Genomic DNA, 17,728 nt, shown 5'->3' on the forward strand with positions numbered 1-17,728 from the left:
ATAGGCTGCATCTGGGGACAACAGTCCCCGCCCTGAGGACCAAGACCAAGTCTAGCTCTGGGACAGGCATCCTGACATGCCAGCCAGTGGCTCTTCCAGTTTTCTGGCAGGACTGCCACAGACTTAAAAGAATTTAACATACTATCGTGGTCTTTTTGGCTCAAAGTGCTCTGCCAGGACTCTTGGCACTCAGCATTTCTGGCCCCTGCTCAGCCCTAGCGCCTGCCTCCCCTGTGTCTCCTCAGCAGGCTGGGGCCCCCTTACCTTCCCATGGGTGTTCCCTGGCTGGGACCCCCTTACCTTCCCATGAGTGTTGAGCGTTGCGAGGGCTGCATCCAACATGCACTTCCGGACATCTGGGTGTCGGTCGTTGAGGGCATCAGGGACAAAAAATTGAAAGAGTGGCTTCACCTGAGAGCTGTCCAAATACTGGGAGAGCTTGTTGAGGGCCAAGGCCAAGCCACACCTGGGAAAGAAGTGGGAGCACATAAGGAGGAGCAGCCAGGGGGCCTCCTCTGCCAGTGGAACCTCTGCTGGTGCACAGCATCCGAGAGGGAGCTTGCCTGAGGCAAACACCGTTTTGGGGGCAGAGAACAGCCTGAAGCCCACCACCCAGTGCTCACCCAATGTTCTGGAACAACCCACTTGTCATATGGAGACTTGCCATCTGCCCTGATTTTACCTCCTACTGGGTGACCAGCCCTGCGTTGGTTTCCCCAGAGAGGAATGTGAGTGCAATGCTCACCCCTCTACCTGCAAAGCAGGTTGTAAGAGAAGACAGAGGTAAAAGAACCAGATGTAGAGGCCCGTGGAAGTGAACACATTCTCCAAGGGCAAAGTGGTATTACTCTTTCCAGTCATGGAGCAAAGAATCTGTGTCCTATCCCTGGCTGATGGTCTGGAATGAAAAATAAGCCAGGATGAGCCCATACACCACCCTACACTGACACACAAGGCCTCATGGGAGTGGACATGGCCAGGATGAGCCATTCAGAAAACTAACACCCTTGCATGTTTTGCGCCTGCTCTGTGGGAGGCAAGCGTCTTTCAAGGTCCCAGTTGCTCCCAGACATCTGTCTAATCCTCCAACTGCTACTCGTGGGCTCTGTGGAGAAAGGCTGGTAGCTTCTGTTATTGTGCCCTGCATACAGATGAGGAAACAGAGGCCTGGGGAAAAGGAGAAACACGCTCACGGTCACGCAGCTAGCGCAGGAGGGGACACTCTAAGGAACACTCTAAGGAACTCAGAGTTAATTTTAATAGATTTAACTTTAGCCACATGTGGTTAGTGGCTACATCTTGGACAGTACAGCCTAGAGAGAGGTGAGGAGGCAGGTCAGAGGCTCTTCTGAAAGACAGTGCCTAACACAGTCCAATCCCACCCCTTCCAGGGGCTGATGGAACTCAGGCCTCCCTGACTCTGAGGGAGGTCCTGCTCTTTCATTATCCCATGCTGCCTCCTCACAGCACCCACCCAACCAACCTGCCACATCTCACAAAGCTTGGAGTAGAACGAGGCTGAACAATTGTTATACCTGGCTTCCCACTGATCTGGAGGAGATTCTGAAATAACTCGTCCCAAAGCATCCAGCACTGGGGGCGGCCGCTGCAACAGACAAGTTGGTAAATGCTTTGCAACGGGCAGATCGATGACCTGGGCACCAGGATTGTGAGGTGGGAAACTAGCCGCAGCTACCCTGAGCCACCGTGAGCCCCGAGATTCCTGTCTGGAGCAGTAGGGGGCTGAGCAGAGACCCACCCAACCGCACACACCCAGACTGCATCAGGGCTGCAGAGGTCACTCACGTAGAGCTTCTCCTGGTAAATCTCCATGAGCCTGCCCATAACCTCCGCCGCCTGCCGCTGGTAACGTGCCACTGCTTGGGAGAGGGCTTCTGCCCCCGCCTGCCTTACAGCCGCCTCATGATAGATCACGTCGTCGATCAGCAAGGAGCATAGGTCTGGCTGCAGGTCTAGGCCCATCATTGACCAGAGCCTGTGGGAGATCCAAGGCGGGGGCTGCTTAGACAAAGATCTGCAGCACCTGCCCTGCCAGCCCAGCCCTTCTTCCCACTGGAGGCTGAGCACACTGGGCTCAGTTATTTCCTAAAGGAAGAGAGGATGCAGCAAGAAGAAAGCGACATGCTGGCTCTCTCACCTCTCAGCCAGCTTCCGGATCTCCTCCTCCTTGTCAAACTTGACCACCCAGAGTCTCCGCAGAAGGTTCAGGCCATTCTTCTCATCGGTATCAGGTGCTGGCAATACCATGTGGAGTTCCATCAGCCCCTGGAAGGGGTGGGATTGGACCGTGTGAGGCACCGTCTTTCAGAAGAGCCTCTGACCTGCCTCCTCACCTCTCTCTAGGCTGTACTGTCCAAGATGTAGCCACTAACCGCATGTGGCTAAAGTTAAATCAATTAAAATTAACTCTAAGTAAGTTCCTTAGAGTGTGAGGTGGTAAAATGTTTTTTTTAATGTGAAAATTAAAACGTTAAATAAACCAGACAGATAAAACCTCAGAAAAAGCGTATTCCTTTTGTTCAAATAATTTTTAAGGAAAAATTTACTATATTGTCATCATTTTCACATTTTACCAAAAGCCAGTGAAAACTCTGTCACATATCAATAGCAGGAGGCTGTGGATCAGCAGGTAGGAACCACTGTCTTACCACTACAAGGGGATGCTTTAGTTTTTGGTCTAAAAGCCATGAAGAAAAGCCAAGTACATGGCAGTGGGCTAAAGAAATGAACTCCTCCTGCAAGTTAGCTCTGTGGAAGTACCAAGGTCCACATTCCAGTTTAAAAATTAAGTGAAGTGTTCCAAGGTAAAGGAAAAAGTACAGTGATACATCATGACTGCTTAGTGTTCTGATTCTCAGAGAGACCCCAACCGTGTGACTTCTTCTCTTTGCCTCTAGGCCTCACACCAGGGTGAGGGACATTCTCTCAAATGCCCATCATGCAATTTGCACTTCCATAGAGTGACAAGGGACACTGCAGTGGCTCTGTGAGAGACTGAGCACACACCCGGAGCACGGTTTCCCGCACGCTGGCACACGGGGACTGCAAGGCACAGAGCAGCACATCCACCTCCTCCTGCTCCGCAAAGGCACAGCCATCATCACCACTGCTGCTGGCACACAGGGTGGTCAGGGTGTCTGAAGCCAGAACCTAAGAAGAACATCAATCCACTGGTTCAGTCAGCAAATCATTTACTACTAGGGGGCCAGAGAAGGATATGCACTGAGAACGCCCACCCCTACAGCACTGCAAGGGCTAAGACCCCAGCTCCAGTGGCAGGACCCAAGCAAAACCCCTCACTAGCTAACAACAGTCAGGCTGGCTCTCTAAAGCAGTCTTTCTACCAAAGTCCAAAAGTAAGGGCTGAAAGGAAACTAGGACTCCACCCTTTATACTGGGACCTGAGGTCTGGGTCACGAACTGAGTCACAGCAACAACCAACTGAAAACCACGTCACCTGTAAGCGAGGCGAGCCCGTCCCGATCACCCAAGTCAGAAGACGCAGCATGGCCACGCGAGGCAGCAACTCTGGGCCATTCTAGGAGAGAACGGCAGGTAAGTCGAGATGAGGCTGTGGGGAGGTCTGTAACCCAGGCGGCCAATGACAGGGCATCCTCTCACCCACAGGGGAACATTCTGGATCATACAACTGGCCCCACCATAGAAACCTCATTAGGTTTACAATTAGGTCCATACGTGCTAACCCCAGTCAACCATGATCCTCAGGAACTAAAAACCAAATTCTGAAACTTGCTTGAAATTCACACTATGAAATCCAGAAAGACCGTAAATATATGAAGACACACTCAACTTTACACGAAATGCAAAATAAAATGAGATTATCATTCTTTCACTCATCACTGACGATATTATCTGAGGCTGCATTAGGCTTTGAAAAAAGAAAACTCTTGGTGAGAGTATAGCTCAGAATATGCCATATAATCTAGTAATTCCATGTCCAATGAACCTGTCCTTAAGAAATGCTCACACTGGGTAAGTAGGGAGCATATACATACAAGAGAGCACATCACACTGCTGCTCAAAAGAGGGAAAAGTTAGAAATAACCTTAAGAACTCATCAACAGGTAAAGAGTTAAGTAAAACATGGTACATCCATAGCACAGAATCTCATGCAGCCAACAAAGTCAATCAGGTGAACTGATATGCACTGGCATGGCAGGAGAGCCAGAGTCTACAATCACGTGAAAGAAGCAGTCTGACCCGTTTTTGCCTTAAAAAACCCACAACACTGTGTGAGGCTGCTGTTGGTATAAACATACACTATTTCCACACCAGAACTGTTCATGAGACAGAATGTGTCCACAGGCCCTGCCTCCCTGATCCCCTTTAAACCAAGGGGAGAGCAGAGCTTCCCTGCCAACCTCGTCCACCCGCCCGGGGGGGGTGCTGGGGGAGGCCCTCAGCTGGGCTTGGACAGTGAGGATCTGAAGAATCTGGGCCATCCGCTCCTCCTCCTCCTCACTGTGGTGGGGCATCTCGGTCAGCACCATCTTCAGAAACGGGAAGACTAAGGAGAAGGCTGGCGCGGACAACGGCGCAGCACCTGTGAGAGCGAGAAGCAGATAAGATCCTGCAGGCAGGGCAGGGACCCAGGTCACTGCTGCCTATTTCTATCCTCAGGGAAAGTAGGGAAGGGATGGACCAGAGGCCCGTTCTGACACCTGGAAGCACATGGCATGAGGACAGAGACAGCAGCTGGTAGTCCAGTTCTAAAACCAATTCTGCTTCTACTGCCAAACACTGCCCAGTTCCAGGATGTGAGAGTTAAAACAGAGAAGGGGACACCAGTGACGAAAAGTAAACCCTCAACTGGGCTCACTGCAATTCACAGACTACGAAGGTTCAATTCAGAAATCCTCCATCTGGTCCAATCCCCCAGGCTCAGGAGGCCCTGGGTGACGCTGTGCCTTGAACAGCATTCCTGGCACCAGCTCACACCGCCTGGTGCCCCTGATCGCGTCCCAGCCCTTACCTGGCTCCCCCTTGCCCACTCTGCTGCTGATGGTGTGGGTGTGGAGCAGCGTCACCGCCCTCTTCACGGCTACCGACAGCTCTTCCTGGCACCAGGACTTATCCAGGGCACACTCTGGCTTCAGTAGGCGCAGGGTCACATGGCTCACTAAAGTGCCTGTGTTGAAGAGGAGAGACCCGGCAGGGGATGACACACAGAGATGCAGAATCCAGCTCAGGATGAAACAGGGGACCCAGTGCCTCATCCTTCTGACTTAAAAAAATCTGTCTGTGGCTGGGCACGGTGGCTGACGCCTGTAATCCCAGCACTTTGGGAGGCCGAGGCGGGCGGATCACAAGGTCAGGAGATTGAGATCATCCTGGCTAACACAGTGAAACCCCGTCTCTACTAAAAATACAAAAAATTAGCTGGGCATGGTGGCGGGTGCCTGTAGTCCCAGCTACTCAGGAGGCTCAGGCAGTAGAATGGCATGAACCCGGGAAGCGGAGCTGGCAGTGAGCCAAGATGGCGCCACTGCACTCCAGCCTGGGCAACAAAGTAAGACTCCGTCTCAAAAAAAAAAAAAAAAAAAAAAAAACTTTCTGCTTCGCCAAAATGTCCCCAACAATTTCTCACTTGATCTTTGTGACAGCCTCAGAGGGCAGGTAGGCAGGGAGTTGCCCTTTGGACATTCAAGAAATGAGTACACTGACAGGAGACAAGGGCCACCAAAGAGTCATTCAGCCAAGAGTACAGCTCTATCTGTGCAGCATCTCCACCTCTACGCAACAAGCCCAGACAGCCAGGTGACACTTCTGGCAGGTTCCATATGCACCAGCTGACTTTTCCACTCAGAACAGTTCCCAGATTCTAGCCTCACCCGTGGGAACATCACCATTAGGCCAGGATAGAAGTCTGCTGAAGGCCACTAAACAACCCACAAAAGCAAGGCCACCAGAACTGCCAGCCACCCTACCTGGTGTTTGTTTCTCCAGAGCTAACAGGAAGCTAAAGGTCACAGGGGCCTCTGCTCACTGCTGTCATGTGGCTTTTCAGGAGACCTGGGCTGGGCTGAACCACCAAACCATCCTCACTGCCACTGAACTTCTGACTTCTTAGTTTTAAAACTGGTACACAAAGATCGAACACTGACTAGCATCTAAAACCTACTCCTCAGAGGGAGGGCACAGATGTGAAGTGGGAGAGAAGAGGAGGCACTACGTCTCTCCTAAGCACATCCAGCTTGAGTCTCCAAGGCTGCTTCCACAAGAAAACAAAACTCAGCAGCTGAGGTCACCACCCACCTCCCCACAAGCACTCAGGGGCACACCCTGTCCAAGCACTCAGGGGCACCCCTGGGCCATCCCTGCAGCCAGCAAACAGGACTAACCCAAAGCCTTGAGCCTAGAGGGCATGACACAGGCAGCCAAGGACAAGAAGGGGTTCTTGATCCTGGGAGCAGCCAGGGGAGACTTCAGCAAGGGCAGGAAAGAGTCGACCAAAACAGGGATGTACTGGGTCAGGCCGGACGGGTTCTTGGCCAGGATGATGTCCAGCAGTCCAAGTGCCGCCTCCAGCTCCCCATCCAGCTGCAAGCAGAGTTGTCCAGAAGGCAGGTCAGCAGGGCCCTGCTTGTGACAGCAAGGAGCGGGACCAAGCTGCCCAGCACTCTTCCGGCTTGAGCGTGTGGCGGAGGTGGACACTCACCTCCTGCAGCCGCCTCCGGACCTGCGCCTCCCTGTCTAGCTGGGCCTGAAGCATCTCCTTCTGCTTGCTGGTCAGCTGCACCTCCTCTTTGATGCCTTTCTTCTTCTTTATCTCCTAAAGAGGATGGGCAAACCAACCAATCCCATCTCCAGGGAACAGATCTCCCTCCCCAACAGAGGAAGGTGAGCTTGCTTCCACACAAACAGCACCATACCAGCTCTAAGTCTGTGAGTTGGGCCCCTGAACCCACCATGTGCACCCCCAACCTCCCACAAAGTCCACAGCCACCTGGTTTCTATAGAATGGAGACAGCAATAGAGAAGTAGTCGTTTTACTGGATTCTCTATTGACAAAGGCTAAGAGGGCTTTTTATGTTAAGAGAAATAAAGGTTCCTCAAGGTACTCAAAAGGGTATTCTGACAGCCAAATGGATTCAGAATCAAAACTTTAGCCTCCTCCTCTCCAACCCCTTCCTATAGAAGCTCTCTCACAGGATAAGCTGAAGCTTAGAAAAGGCCTGCTATAGTGGCCTGAGACAACAAGCCACAGAACTCACTCACTCATTCAGCAAACATTCAGTGAGCACCTGGATTGTGCCAGGCACTGTTCCAGATGGCAGGAATATCGTAGGAACAAGATAAAGTCCCTGCCCTCACGGAGCTCACAATCTAGCAGGCGAAGATAGATAATAAACAAGTCAACAAGCACATAAACAAGATGCTTTTGGGTTACGACAAATGTTAGTAAAGAAACGAATATGATGCTTAGTAACAGGGAGGAAGGGTGGGGTCTACTTTGGATAGGGTGGACAGGCTGGCCACCTCTCTGAGAAGCGCACATGTGGACTGAGATGTGAAAGACAAGAATCCTGCCTTGTAAAGACAGAGAGAAGAGCAAACGCTGAGACAGGAAAGAGTCCTGTGTGCTCTGCTCCTGTCAGAACCCGCTGAATTCAGCAATCAAGTCATGATTCCCCAGAAGTCCCACTGTACCAGGCGCTGTGCCTGCTATCAGGAGTCTAGATGGGTCCCAGTCTTCAAGGAAGTGGAGGAACAGACATGGAATCCAGCAACACCACTTAGCAGAGGAGACATGTGCACTGTCGCCAGCACCCAGCAGAGAAAGAAACAGGTTTTGAGTTGTGGGTGGAAGAAGCTATGAAGCAAGGGTGAAGGGAAAGTGTGCCAGTGCACCAGACACTGGTCAGGGGCATCGCAGGAGTGTGCCATGGGCCTCAGGATGATCCAAGTGAACAGCATATGTGCAGTGGGAAAAGCCACCAGCCTGGGGCCACCAAGCTCAGCAGCCACCTTCCGTGAGTGCCTCCGTGTACTCACCTCCTTCAGCTCCAGCTCGATGATCTGCTCTTTGAAGGAATAAGCTTTGTTCTCTCGCTTCATGTTGGCCTTTTTTATGCTGTCCTGCTGGGCACTGAAACACCAGAGTGGGTCATCAGCCAGCTTGAAAAGCACCGCAAGTCCTGTCAGCCTCCCGCCAGCCATGAAATTCCAACTAGCTGTTAAGCACTGTGCTGGTGCTTAACTTAAGTACCCAGGACACACTTAAGTACCCAGGACCTAAGCACCATGCCGGGGACACAACAGGCACTTAGTCAATGAATGGACAGGCTGTTGCATTCAACTCACAGGAGGCGCTGGCTCCATTCTACACGCAAGAAAACTATGCCCTGGGGAGCAAAGGAAACTGAGCCCACAAGTGAGGTCTCACCTCTGGATGATGGATTTGTCATACAGCTCCCCAGCAGGGGTCTGCATAATGGCAAACTCCTCCCGCGTCACCAGGCGCAGTGCAGGGTTCTGCACGGAGGCAGTGATGGTGCTGATGAGCTGTGGGAGGACCCGGTCCGGCGACAGGATGGAAAGGGAGCCCATGGCATTCATGGAGGACTGCCAAACAAACGCAGACATGGTCAGTGTGTGCCAAGGCTGGCACTGGCAAGAGGTCCACCACACCTGAATGCCCCTGGCACTGGCTCCCCTTCTTTATGCCACTGCCTTGTTACTCCTGGGCACTGCCCATCACAGTGGCTGGCTGGAGTCTGTGTCTGCTTTCCTCACCAAGCAGTGCTCCTCTGTCTGACACAGCCCCTGACGTGAGGTGATACACTCCTTCCCAGTTCTCAGTCTCCGTGGTTCAGGTGGAGCTGCCCTCACTTTTTCCAGAGGTGGGCGTGTGACCCAGAACAGAAGGATGAGCGCAGAGATGAGCATGGCACCCAAGTCAGATTAATCAGGGTCAAAGCGAGCCCAAGCCAGTAGACAGTATTGAAATACACAAGCTATTCCTCCAGGAGCTGATGGGGAGACAAAGCCTGGAACTCTAGCAGCTCTTATGCTACCAGAAAGGGAAAGCCTGAGAATGGAGCCCACATCGTGGAAAACAGAGACAAGAGACAAAGATGGATGGGACAGAGTAAGAGAGACATCACCTACAATGTTCCAAGGACAACATCTGAACCCCTGTAGCCAGTCATATCCTTGGACTTTGCAAGTAAATGAGGCAGTTAAGTTCCCTTTTGGGCTTAAACCAGTTTACATTTCTGTCACGTGCAACCAAAGGTCCAAGCCTACATTTCATCCATCTTCACCTGCTTCTTTGAATCCTCTCTTCCTGTACCCTGTGATGAGAGGGCCCCCTCCCCAACCTGAGGCCAGACCAGCTCATGTTCCCATCACCTGGTTTAGGGGACTCTGTGTGGTGATCCTGGGAATGATCTGATCCAGGTGCCTGGTGATAAAGGCTTCAGGATCGATCTTCATCCTGGCAAGAAGTGCTGGCCAAAGTCCAGACTGCACGGCAACTGAAGGGGAAGGGAGCTCCTTGAGGCCTTCTGCCTGGCCTGCTCTTACCCCATCCCCTAAAGCCCTGGGCTCTCCCACACCCACTGCAGCCACGGACCTAAGGATGGGTGGTGAGAGATGATCAGCATTTCCTGGGCCAGTTGTTCGGTGTCAGTGACATCACCCTTGAGCCCTGGCACACCGGAGATGACACACAGAGCCTCCTGCAGGACCCGTGGAGGCACATAGGCCTTGCTCGCCTCAGTCATCTCTCCAGCATCAGTCACCAAAGCCTCTAAGGGCAGCACCTGTGTGGAGACATGTGAGATAATACTGCTAAGAGCCCTGTGCAGGCTTGGAACACAGGAACCAAATATGCTATGGACACAGTGGCCCCTCACTCAGTTCTTCCCTGGGGTCCTTGCTGGAGTGGAAATGGATGCCCAGCTTCCTGCAATGGGACCCACAAGCTGTGAGATGTGCCTGGAAGAAGGAAGCACCTGTGACTTTGCATCTAAAAAGCCTACGGGGGTAAAGAAGGCAACAGGAACCGGTCCAGGAGACCCAGCCTGTGATGGCAAGTCTGTCACTGGCTCACATTCCTCAACAGGCTTAGGGAGGGAGGGAAGCAGTGGAACACCGCACAAAGAGCACAGAAATAAGAGCCAGATCTTTGAGGGTCTCCCTCCGTCGGGGGAGACCCTGTGCAAGTCATTTGAGCTCCTAGAACCCTGGTCAATTCATATGACACAAGAATAACAAGACCTATTTGCCTTTGAAAGGCATTGTTAAAAAAAAATCATAAGGAAAAAATGGGTAGAAAATGCTTTAAAAAGTACGAAGTGCTTTAAAAACATAAAGTGTTATTCAATTAATCAAGGATAAAGGGGGAGGGCACAGTGGCTCGTGCCTGTAATCCCAACACTTTGGGAAGCCAAGGTAGGAGGATCACTTCAGCCTAGAAGTTCGAGATCAGCCTGGGCAACATGGCGAGACCCCATCTCTACAAAAAATCAATAATCAAAAAATTAGCGGTCACTGTAGGTGGTGTGCACCTACAGTCCCAGCAACTTGAGAGGCTGAGGTGGAAGGATCACTCGAGCTTGGGAAGTAGAGTTTGCAGTGAGAAAAACAAAACAAAACAAAAACCCCAAAAACCCTGGAAAAAAGATTAAGCTACATGTGAAAAAAAGTCTCTGAAAAGGAAAAGGAATCCTATGAAAGATGTTACTGGAGCTCGACAGCAGAGCAGAAGATGCTGGCATCACACAGATTAAGAAAGAACACCCAGGGGGTGGCCCAGCCAAAACCACACAGCATAAGCAGGGGCAGCTAAGTGGATCCAAGAGCCCCAGTTCTAGAGCCCAGATGCCCTCACCTTGTGAGAACTGAGGACAGTCTTCAGCTCCTCCAGGAGTCCGTGCGCCAGCTTAAAGCCCCCAAGAGAGGACAGCAGCTTCCGAACTGTCTGCTGAGCCTGCCTGCGGACGTGCCAGGTGCGGCTCAGGAGCACCGCCACCAGAGCCCGGTGGTACTGCCTGCAAGCACAGGGACAGACAGGTCTGGGGGAAGGCCAAGAGCAGGGCTTTCCACAGCCAACCCTTCCACCTGCCACACACCCTTTCTCGGGTTCCTGCCAGCCTTCGCCTCATTTGGCCCAAAAGAAAAGGTAAGTCAGCCTCACGTACTGAACTTTGTTGCCAGTGAGTCTATGCGGGTGGTCAAGGAAAAGTCTCTCTGTCAGATGCAACACAGTACACAGGGCTGGGAGGGAAGAAAAGGAGTGGAAGTGTTTTTAAAATAGTTAAGTGTACACATACATACCAATATCCAGAAATAACTGGAATGAACTGAAAATTAACACCAAAATATAAATGTGATTATCACTCGAAGTGAAATTACAGCTTTTTTTCTTTTTTGCTTATTATGCACACATGTATTTTGGAATCAGTAAAGTATACACTATTTTTATTATATATATTATATTATATAAATATATTTATATAATATAAATATATATAAAAATATATTTATATAATATAAATATATATCTATATATAATATATTTATATATTTATATATAAATATATTTATATATTTATATAAAAATATATTTATATATTTATATAAAAATATATTTATATATAAATATATTTATATATAAATATACATTAAGATATATTTATATATACATAAAAATATATTTATATATAAATATACATAAAAATATATTTATATATAAATATACATAAAAATATATTTATATATATAGAAATATACTTATATATAAATATACATAAAAATATATTTATATATAAATATATATAAAAATATATTTATATATAAAATATATATATAAATATATATAAATATATAAATATATTTATATATATTTATATATTTTTATATATTTATATATTTATACATAATTTATAATATTTATATAAAATTTATATTTATATATAAATATTTATATAAATATATATAAATAATATATATATAAATTCTTTTTTTTTTTTTTTTTTGAGAGAGAGTCTCGCTCTGTCGCCCAGGCTGGAGCGCAGTGGCGTGATCTCAGGGCTCACTGCAAGCTCCGCCTCCCGGGTTCACACCATTCTCCTGCCTCAGCCTCCCAAGTAGCTGGGACTACAGGCGCCTGCTAATTTTTTAGTATTTTTTAGTAGAGACAGGGTTTACCCCATGTTAGCCAGGATGGTCTCGATCTCCTGACCTCGTGATCCACCCGCCTCAGCCTCCCAAAGTGCTGGGATTACAGGTGTGAGCCACTGCACCTGGCCAAGTTTTGTATTTTTAGTAGAGACGGGGTTTCACCAGGGTGGCCAGGTTGGTCTTGAACTCCTGACCACAGTGATCCACCTGCCTTGGTCTCCCAAAGTGCTAGGATTACAGGTGTGAGCCACCGCACCTAGCCTATTTTTACTTTTTCTGAGACAGAGTCTCGCTCTGTTGCCCAGGCTACAGTGCAGTGGTGCAGTCTTGGCTCACTACACCCTCCGCCTCCCAGGTTCAACTAATTCTCCTGCCTCAGCCTCCTGAGTAGCTGGGATTACAGAAGCCCACCAGCAAGCCTGGCTAATTTTTTTTTTTCTATTTTTAGTAGAGACGAGGTTTCACCGTGTTGGCCGGATGGTTTTGAACTCCTGACCTCAAGTGATCAGTCCACTTCGGCCTCTCAAGGTGCTAGGATTACAGGCATGAGCCACCATGCGAGGCCTATGTATTTTGTTGTTTTTGTTGTTGTTGTTGTTGTTGAGACGGAATCTTGCTCTGTCTCCCAGGCTGGAGTGTAGTGGTGCAATCTCGGATCACTGCAACCTCCGCCTCCTGGGTTCAAGAGATTCTCCTGCCTCAGCCTCCCGAGTAGCTGGGATTACAGGCACCTGCCACCACGCCCAGCTTATTTTGTATTTTTAGTAGAGACAGGGTTTCACCATGTTGGCCAGGATAGTCTCGATCTTGACCTCATGATCTGCCCGCCTCGGCCTCCCAAAGTGCTGGGATTACAGGCTGAGCCACCACGTCCGGCCCCAGCCTATTTTTTTTTAATAATTAAAAATTACTGGCCAGGCACAGTGGCTCACGCCTGTAATCCCAGCACTCTGGGAGGCCAAAGCAGGCAGGTCACCTGAGGTCAGGAGTTCGAGACCAACCTGGCCAACATAGTAAAACCCCGTCTCTACTGAAAATATAAAAATTAGCCAGGCATGGTGGTGTGCACCTGTAATCCCAGCTACTCAAGGAGGCTGAGGCAGGAGAATCACTTGAACCTGGGAGGTGGAGGTTGCAGTGAGCAGAGATTGTGCCACTGCACTCCAGCCTGGGCAACATAGTGAGACTGTCTCAAAAAAAAAAAAAAAAAAAAAAAAAAATGCCTGACCCAGTGGCTCACGCCTGTAATCCCAGCACTTTGGGAGGCCGAGGCAGGCGGATCACGAGGCCAGGAGACCAAGACCAGCCTGGCTAACACTGTGAAACCCCATCTCTTCTAAAAATACAAAAAATCAGCCAGGCGTAGCGGCATGCGCCTGTAGTCCCAGCTACTCGGGAGGCTGAGTCAGGAGAATGGCGTGAACCCGGGAGGCGGAGCTTGCAGTGAGCCGAGATCGCGCCCCTGCACTCCAGCCTGGGCGACAGAGTGAGACTCTGTCTCAAAAAAAAAAAAAAAAAAAATTACTAAGGCCAGGCACGATGGCTCATGTCTGTAATACCAACACTTTGGGTGGCTGAGGCAGGAGAATTGCTTAAGCCCATGAGTTCACGGTCAGCCCGGGCAACATGGTAAAACCCCCGTCTCTTAAAAAAAAAAAAAAAAAAAAAAATTAGGCGGATGTGGTGGTGTGCACCTGTAGTCCCAGCTACTCAGGAAGCTGAGGTGGGAGGAACACCTGAGACCAGGGAGGTCGAGGCTGCAGTGAGCCACGACTGTGCCGCTGCACTCCAGCCTGGGCAACAGAGTGAGATCCTGTCTCAACAACAACAAATTACTATGAAGTTCTAAAAAGAGGCCAGGCATGGTGGCTCATGCCTGTAATCCCAGCACTTTGGGAGGCCGAGGCAGGCAGATCACCTGAGGTCGGGAGTTCGAGACCAGCCTGACCAACATGGAGAAACCCCATCTCTACTAAGAAAAAAAAAAAATACAAAATTAGCCTGGTGGTAGTGGCACATGCCTGTAATCCCAGCTATTCGGGAGGCTGAGGCAAGACAACTGCTTGAACCCAGGGGGAGAGGTTGCGGTGGGCTGAGATCGCGCTACCGCACTCCAGCCTGAGCAACAAGAGCGAAACTCCATCTCAAAAAAAAAAAAGAATGATGAAGTTCATTATGTACTGACATGGACTCATTTCCAGGTCTAGAAAGCACAGTACATACGGCAGACACACTACCATTTGTGTAAAAAAGGTAGAGAACAAACATATACAGGTATTTACTTGCATATATATAAAATATCAAGGCTACAGAAGAAGCTAATAAAATTGGTTATCTATAGCCGAGGAACTGGGTAGCCAGATATCAAAGCAGGGGTATAATTTTCAATGTAGACCCTCTTGTATCTATTTTTGAATTACATTAGTCTATTTCCTTTTCAAAATTTAGCTAAAAATTTTTCTAAAACCAGGAAATGACTAACAGTTGTAGCTCATTAATGGAATGCTGCGATTTATGAGTCAAAAGACTCTTCAAATCACCAATTAGTGGCAGACACTCCTAAGGCAACGTAGAATATTAAACAGACATTTAAAATTCAACTGTTCCTTTTCTGCCAGGATAGAAACCAGTAGTTTTTGTGTCTCTTGGTGGGGGAGTAGAGCCTGCCAGACTCCACAAGAGCTTCTCAGCTGCCTTAACACAAGAAAACCTCCAAGACAGCACCAATTACCCAATCAGCTATAATTACAGCTCATATCGTAGCTCCACAGCCATTACTGCTCTGTCTCCATACATCTCCCAAGTCCCATTTCCCTAACCTTACATTCCCTACAGGAATGAATTTATTCCTACAACAGCTAAGCTGTTGGCCAGATCACTCTGGTCCAGGTTTTTGCAGACCTGACTGGTTGGTCAAGAAAGGGTCCTCTCTGAAGATTTTCCAAAGAGACTTTGCCTCAATCCCGAGTTCAACTAAGCGTGGAATAACTTACCATCCTCTGAAGCCATGACCAGGAATTTCTCAGAAGTGAAAACCTGCTTTTTCTCATCCACAATCAGCTGCCAGAAACTGCTCAGTTTAGCCTCTGCAAGAAACAAAAGGTTACCCCACGACGCAGCTCACCACATCCCCCAGAGCTGATCCACTCCATCCTGAAGCTGCTGGGGTGGGCTTTGCTGACAAACCCTCCTCTGCAGCAGGAGGCTCAGTGCTCTTCCATTTGGGGAACTGACCTCAGTCCTTCTGGTATCACCTCCTGTATGAAACTCTTCGGTGGTTCTCTGCTGCCTACAGGAGCCTAGGTGAACTGCTTCTCATCCGGAATTCCCATCCACCCCAGGCGCCAAGCTGGAATATCTGAGGTTTACAGACTCTGGCTTTCCCTGCCCTTCCCTGACTGGGGCTGTTTGGACTCACACTGGGCCATCCCTTCAGGATAATGAAATCCCTCCCAGGCTTCAGGGTACCAGTTCAAATGCTTCCTCCATGAAGCCCTTCCCAATACCCATCCCCCCAACTAAAAGCAATCTCTCTTTCAAAACTGCTCTAATGCCACATTTTGTCTTAAGCTACGGATATATTTCTGTATTTCCTCACTCCCACTGTGAAGTAAGCACCCTGAAATTTGCTGAAGAAGGTCATGTTCATCTTAGCATTCCCCCAGGTAGCCCAGTGCCTTGCGTGGCCACAGTGGGAACACGATATTACATGAGGAGAGCTGAGCTCCATTCCTAACCAAAGGAGTAAGTTCAGGTGTGTCCCAGTGCAGAGATTGGGAGATGAAATAAAGAAAGCCTGGCTGGGCACGGTGGCTCACGCCTGTAATCCCAGCACGTTGGGAGGCCGAGGTGGGCGGATCACAAGGTCAGGAGATCGAGACCATCCTGGCTAACACAATGAAACCCTGTCTCTACTAAAAATACAAAAAATTAGCTGCGCGTGGCGGCATAGCGCCTGTAGTCCCAGCTACTCGGGAGGCTGAGGCAGGAGGCAGAGCTTGCAGTGAGATGAGATCGTGCCACTGCACTCCAACCTGGGCGACAGAGCGAGACTCTGTCTCAGAAAAAAAAAAAAGAAAGCCTGAAATATGATGCAGCCACAAAAAATAATGAGAAAGCTCTTTCTGACGTACTGATTTGGAATCATTTCGAAGATATATATAGTATATATATTATATATTATAAATAATATGGTATATAGAGTATGTTCCCCAGCATGTTCAATTACATAACACACTATCTCTGGACATAAAATTGGTAATACTGTTTCTTCTTTCTTAGACAAAGTCTCACTGTGCTACCCAGGCTGGAGTACAGTGGCACAATCCCAGCTCACTGCAACCTACGCCTCCTGGGTTCAAGCGATTCTCCTGCCTCAGCCTCCCGAGTAGCTGAGATTACAGGCATGCGCCACCACATCCAGCTAATTTTTGTATTTTTAGTAAAGACGGCGTTTCACCATGTTGGCCAGGATGGTCTCGAAATCCTGACTTCGTGATCCACCCGCCTTGGCCTCCCAAAGTGCAAAATTGGTAACACTGTTTACAGAGGGAAACTTAACGGCTACAGGAAAAGACAGGGCTAAGGGGAAGCTTCTCATGTTATATCCTTTTGAATTTTGTACTGTATGAATGTATAACCAACTGAAACAAACAGTCCCAATACTAAACCCTGGTCCATCTTGGTATCATCTACAAGCCCGTGTAGCACTGGAGCAACAGAATGAAGGAGGACAGTGACACAGTCCCGAGACTACATTCCCACTGCCCATGCAACCCTGAGGTTCATCCTGCAGATGACGAGCAAACCTGTGGCTGATCCAGTGTGGTCAGGACCAAGCTAACCCTGAATATCAAGACACACCTCCCAAGGACTCTTGTCAGAGGCCCCTGTCTCTACCATCCTGGACACCTCTGGACTCATACCAGCCTGTGAGTCAGCCACCGACAGCTTCAAGAGCAACAAGGCTGCGGCAACCCCTTCAGTGACGGTGGGAACCTGAGTGCTTTGGGAGGCTGCCTTCTCCACTGTCTGGACGAGCAAGGGCAGTAAGTCCAGGGCCTGCAACAGTGTGTCACCTGTGGAGAGAGGACACGCACCTTAAAGGACATCCTGATCCTTGGAAATGACAGGACTGAGAAAGGATTTATCTAACCAGCTGTTAACCAGACGACTAAAACCCTTCAGTTGATTTTTCAAATATCTCAAAAAGAAGTGAAGTGAAATCAAAACTTAAATCAAATTCTACAGCCACAAAATTAGAGGCAGAAAGATAATCCTTACGGCCAGGTGTGGCAGCTCACTTCTGTAATCCCAGCACTTTGGGAGGCCGAGGCGGGTGGATCACCTGAGTTTGGGAGTTCGAGACCAGCCTGACCAACATGGAGAAACCCCGTCTCTATTAAAAATACAAAATTAGCTGGGCGTGGTCCAGTTATTCAACTGATGGATAAGCAGAGACATTAGGTGTGTTGCTCAAGGTCACACGGCTAGTTGAGGCAAGTCAGAGCCACCCTCAATCCTATCAATTCCCATCTGGTACTCTTCCCCCATACAG

At 49.1% G+C, this 17,728-nt stretch overlaps 1 protein-coding gene across 1 annotated transcript in view; it reads right to left on the reverse strand.

The window, feature by feature from the left end:
* The window catches only part of GCN1 (GCN1 activator of EIF2AK4), a 67,137-nt gene that overhangs the window by 25,892 nt on the left and 23,517 nt on the right, over window positions 1–17,728 (reverse strand). Inside the window, exons 15-32 of the mRNA XM_054442452.2 lie at window positions 17,097–17,249; window positions 15,165–15,257; window positions 11,190–11,265; window positions 10,880–11,039; window positions 9,620–9,809; window positions 9,397–9,521; window positions 8,429–8,607; window positions 8,038–8,131; window positions 6,701–6,814; window positions 6,384–6,582; window positions 5,015–5,170; window positions 4,404–4,585; window positions 3,479–3,559; window positions 3,028–3,171; window positions 2,159–2,286; window positions 1,807–1,996; window positions 1,536–1,606; window positions 301–466 (exon numbers count right to left, since the gene is read on the reverse strand). Coding sequence (XP_054298427.1) covers window positions 301–466; window positions 1,536–1,606; window positions 1,807–1,996; window positions 2,159–2,286; window positions 3,028–3,171; window positions 3,479–3,559; window positions 4,404–4,585; window positions 5,015–5,170; window positions 6,384–6,582; window positions 6,701–6,814; window positions 8,038–8,131; window positions 8,429–8,607; window positions 9,397–9,521; window positions 9,620–9,809; window positions 10,880–11,039; window positions 11,190–11,265; window positions 15,165–15,257; window positions 17,097–17,249 — 2,501 coding nt within the window. The remainder of the gene's footprint in view (window positions 1–300; window positions 467–1,535; window positions 1,607–1,806; window positions 1,997–2,158; window positions 2,287–3,027; window positions 3,172–3,478; window positions 3,560–4,403; window positions 4,586–5,014; window positions 5,171–6,383; window positions 6,583–6,700; window positions 6,815–8,037; window positions 8,132–8,428; window positions 8,608–9,396; window positions 9,522–9,619; window positions 9,810–10,879; window positions 11,040–11,189; window positions 11,266–15,164; window positions 15,258–17,096; window positions 17,250–17,728) is intronic.

This window comes from Pongo pygmaeus, chromosome 10 (genome assembly GCF_028885625.2).
Source record: "Pongo pygmaeus isolate AG05252 chromosome 10, NHGRI_mPonPyg2-v2.0_pri, whole genome shotgun sequence".
NCBI lineage: Eukaryota > Metazoa > Chordata > Mammalia > Primates > Hominidae > Pongo > Pongo pygmaeus.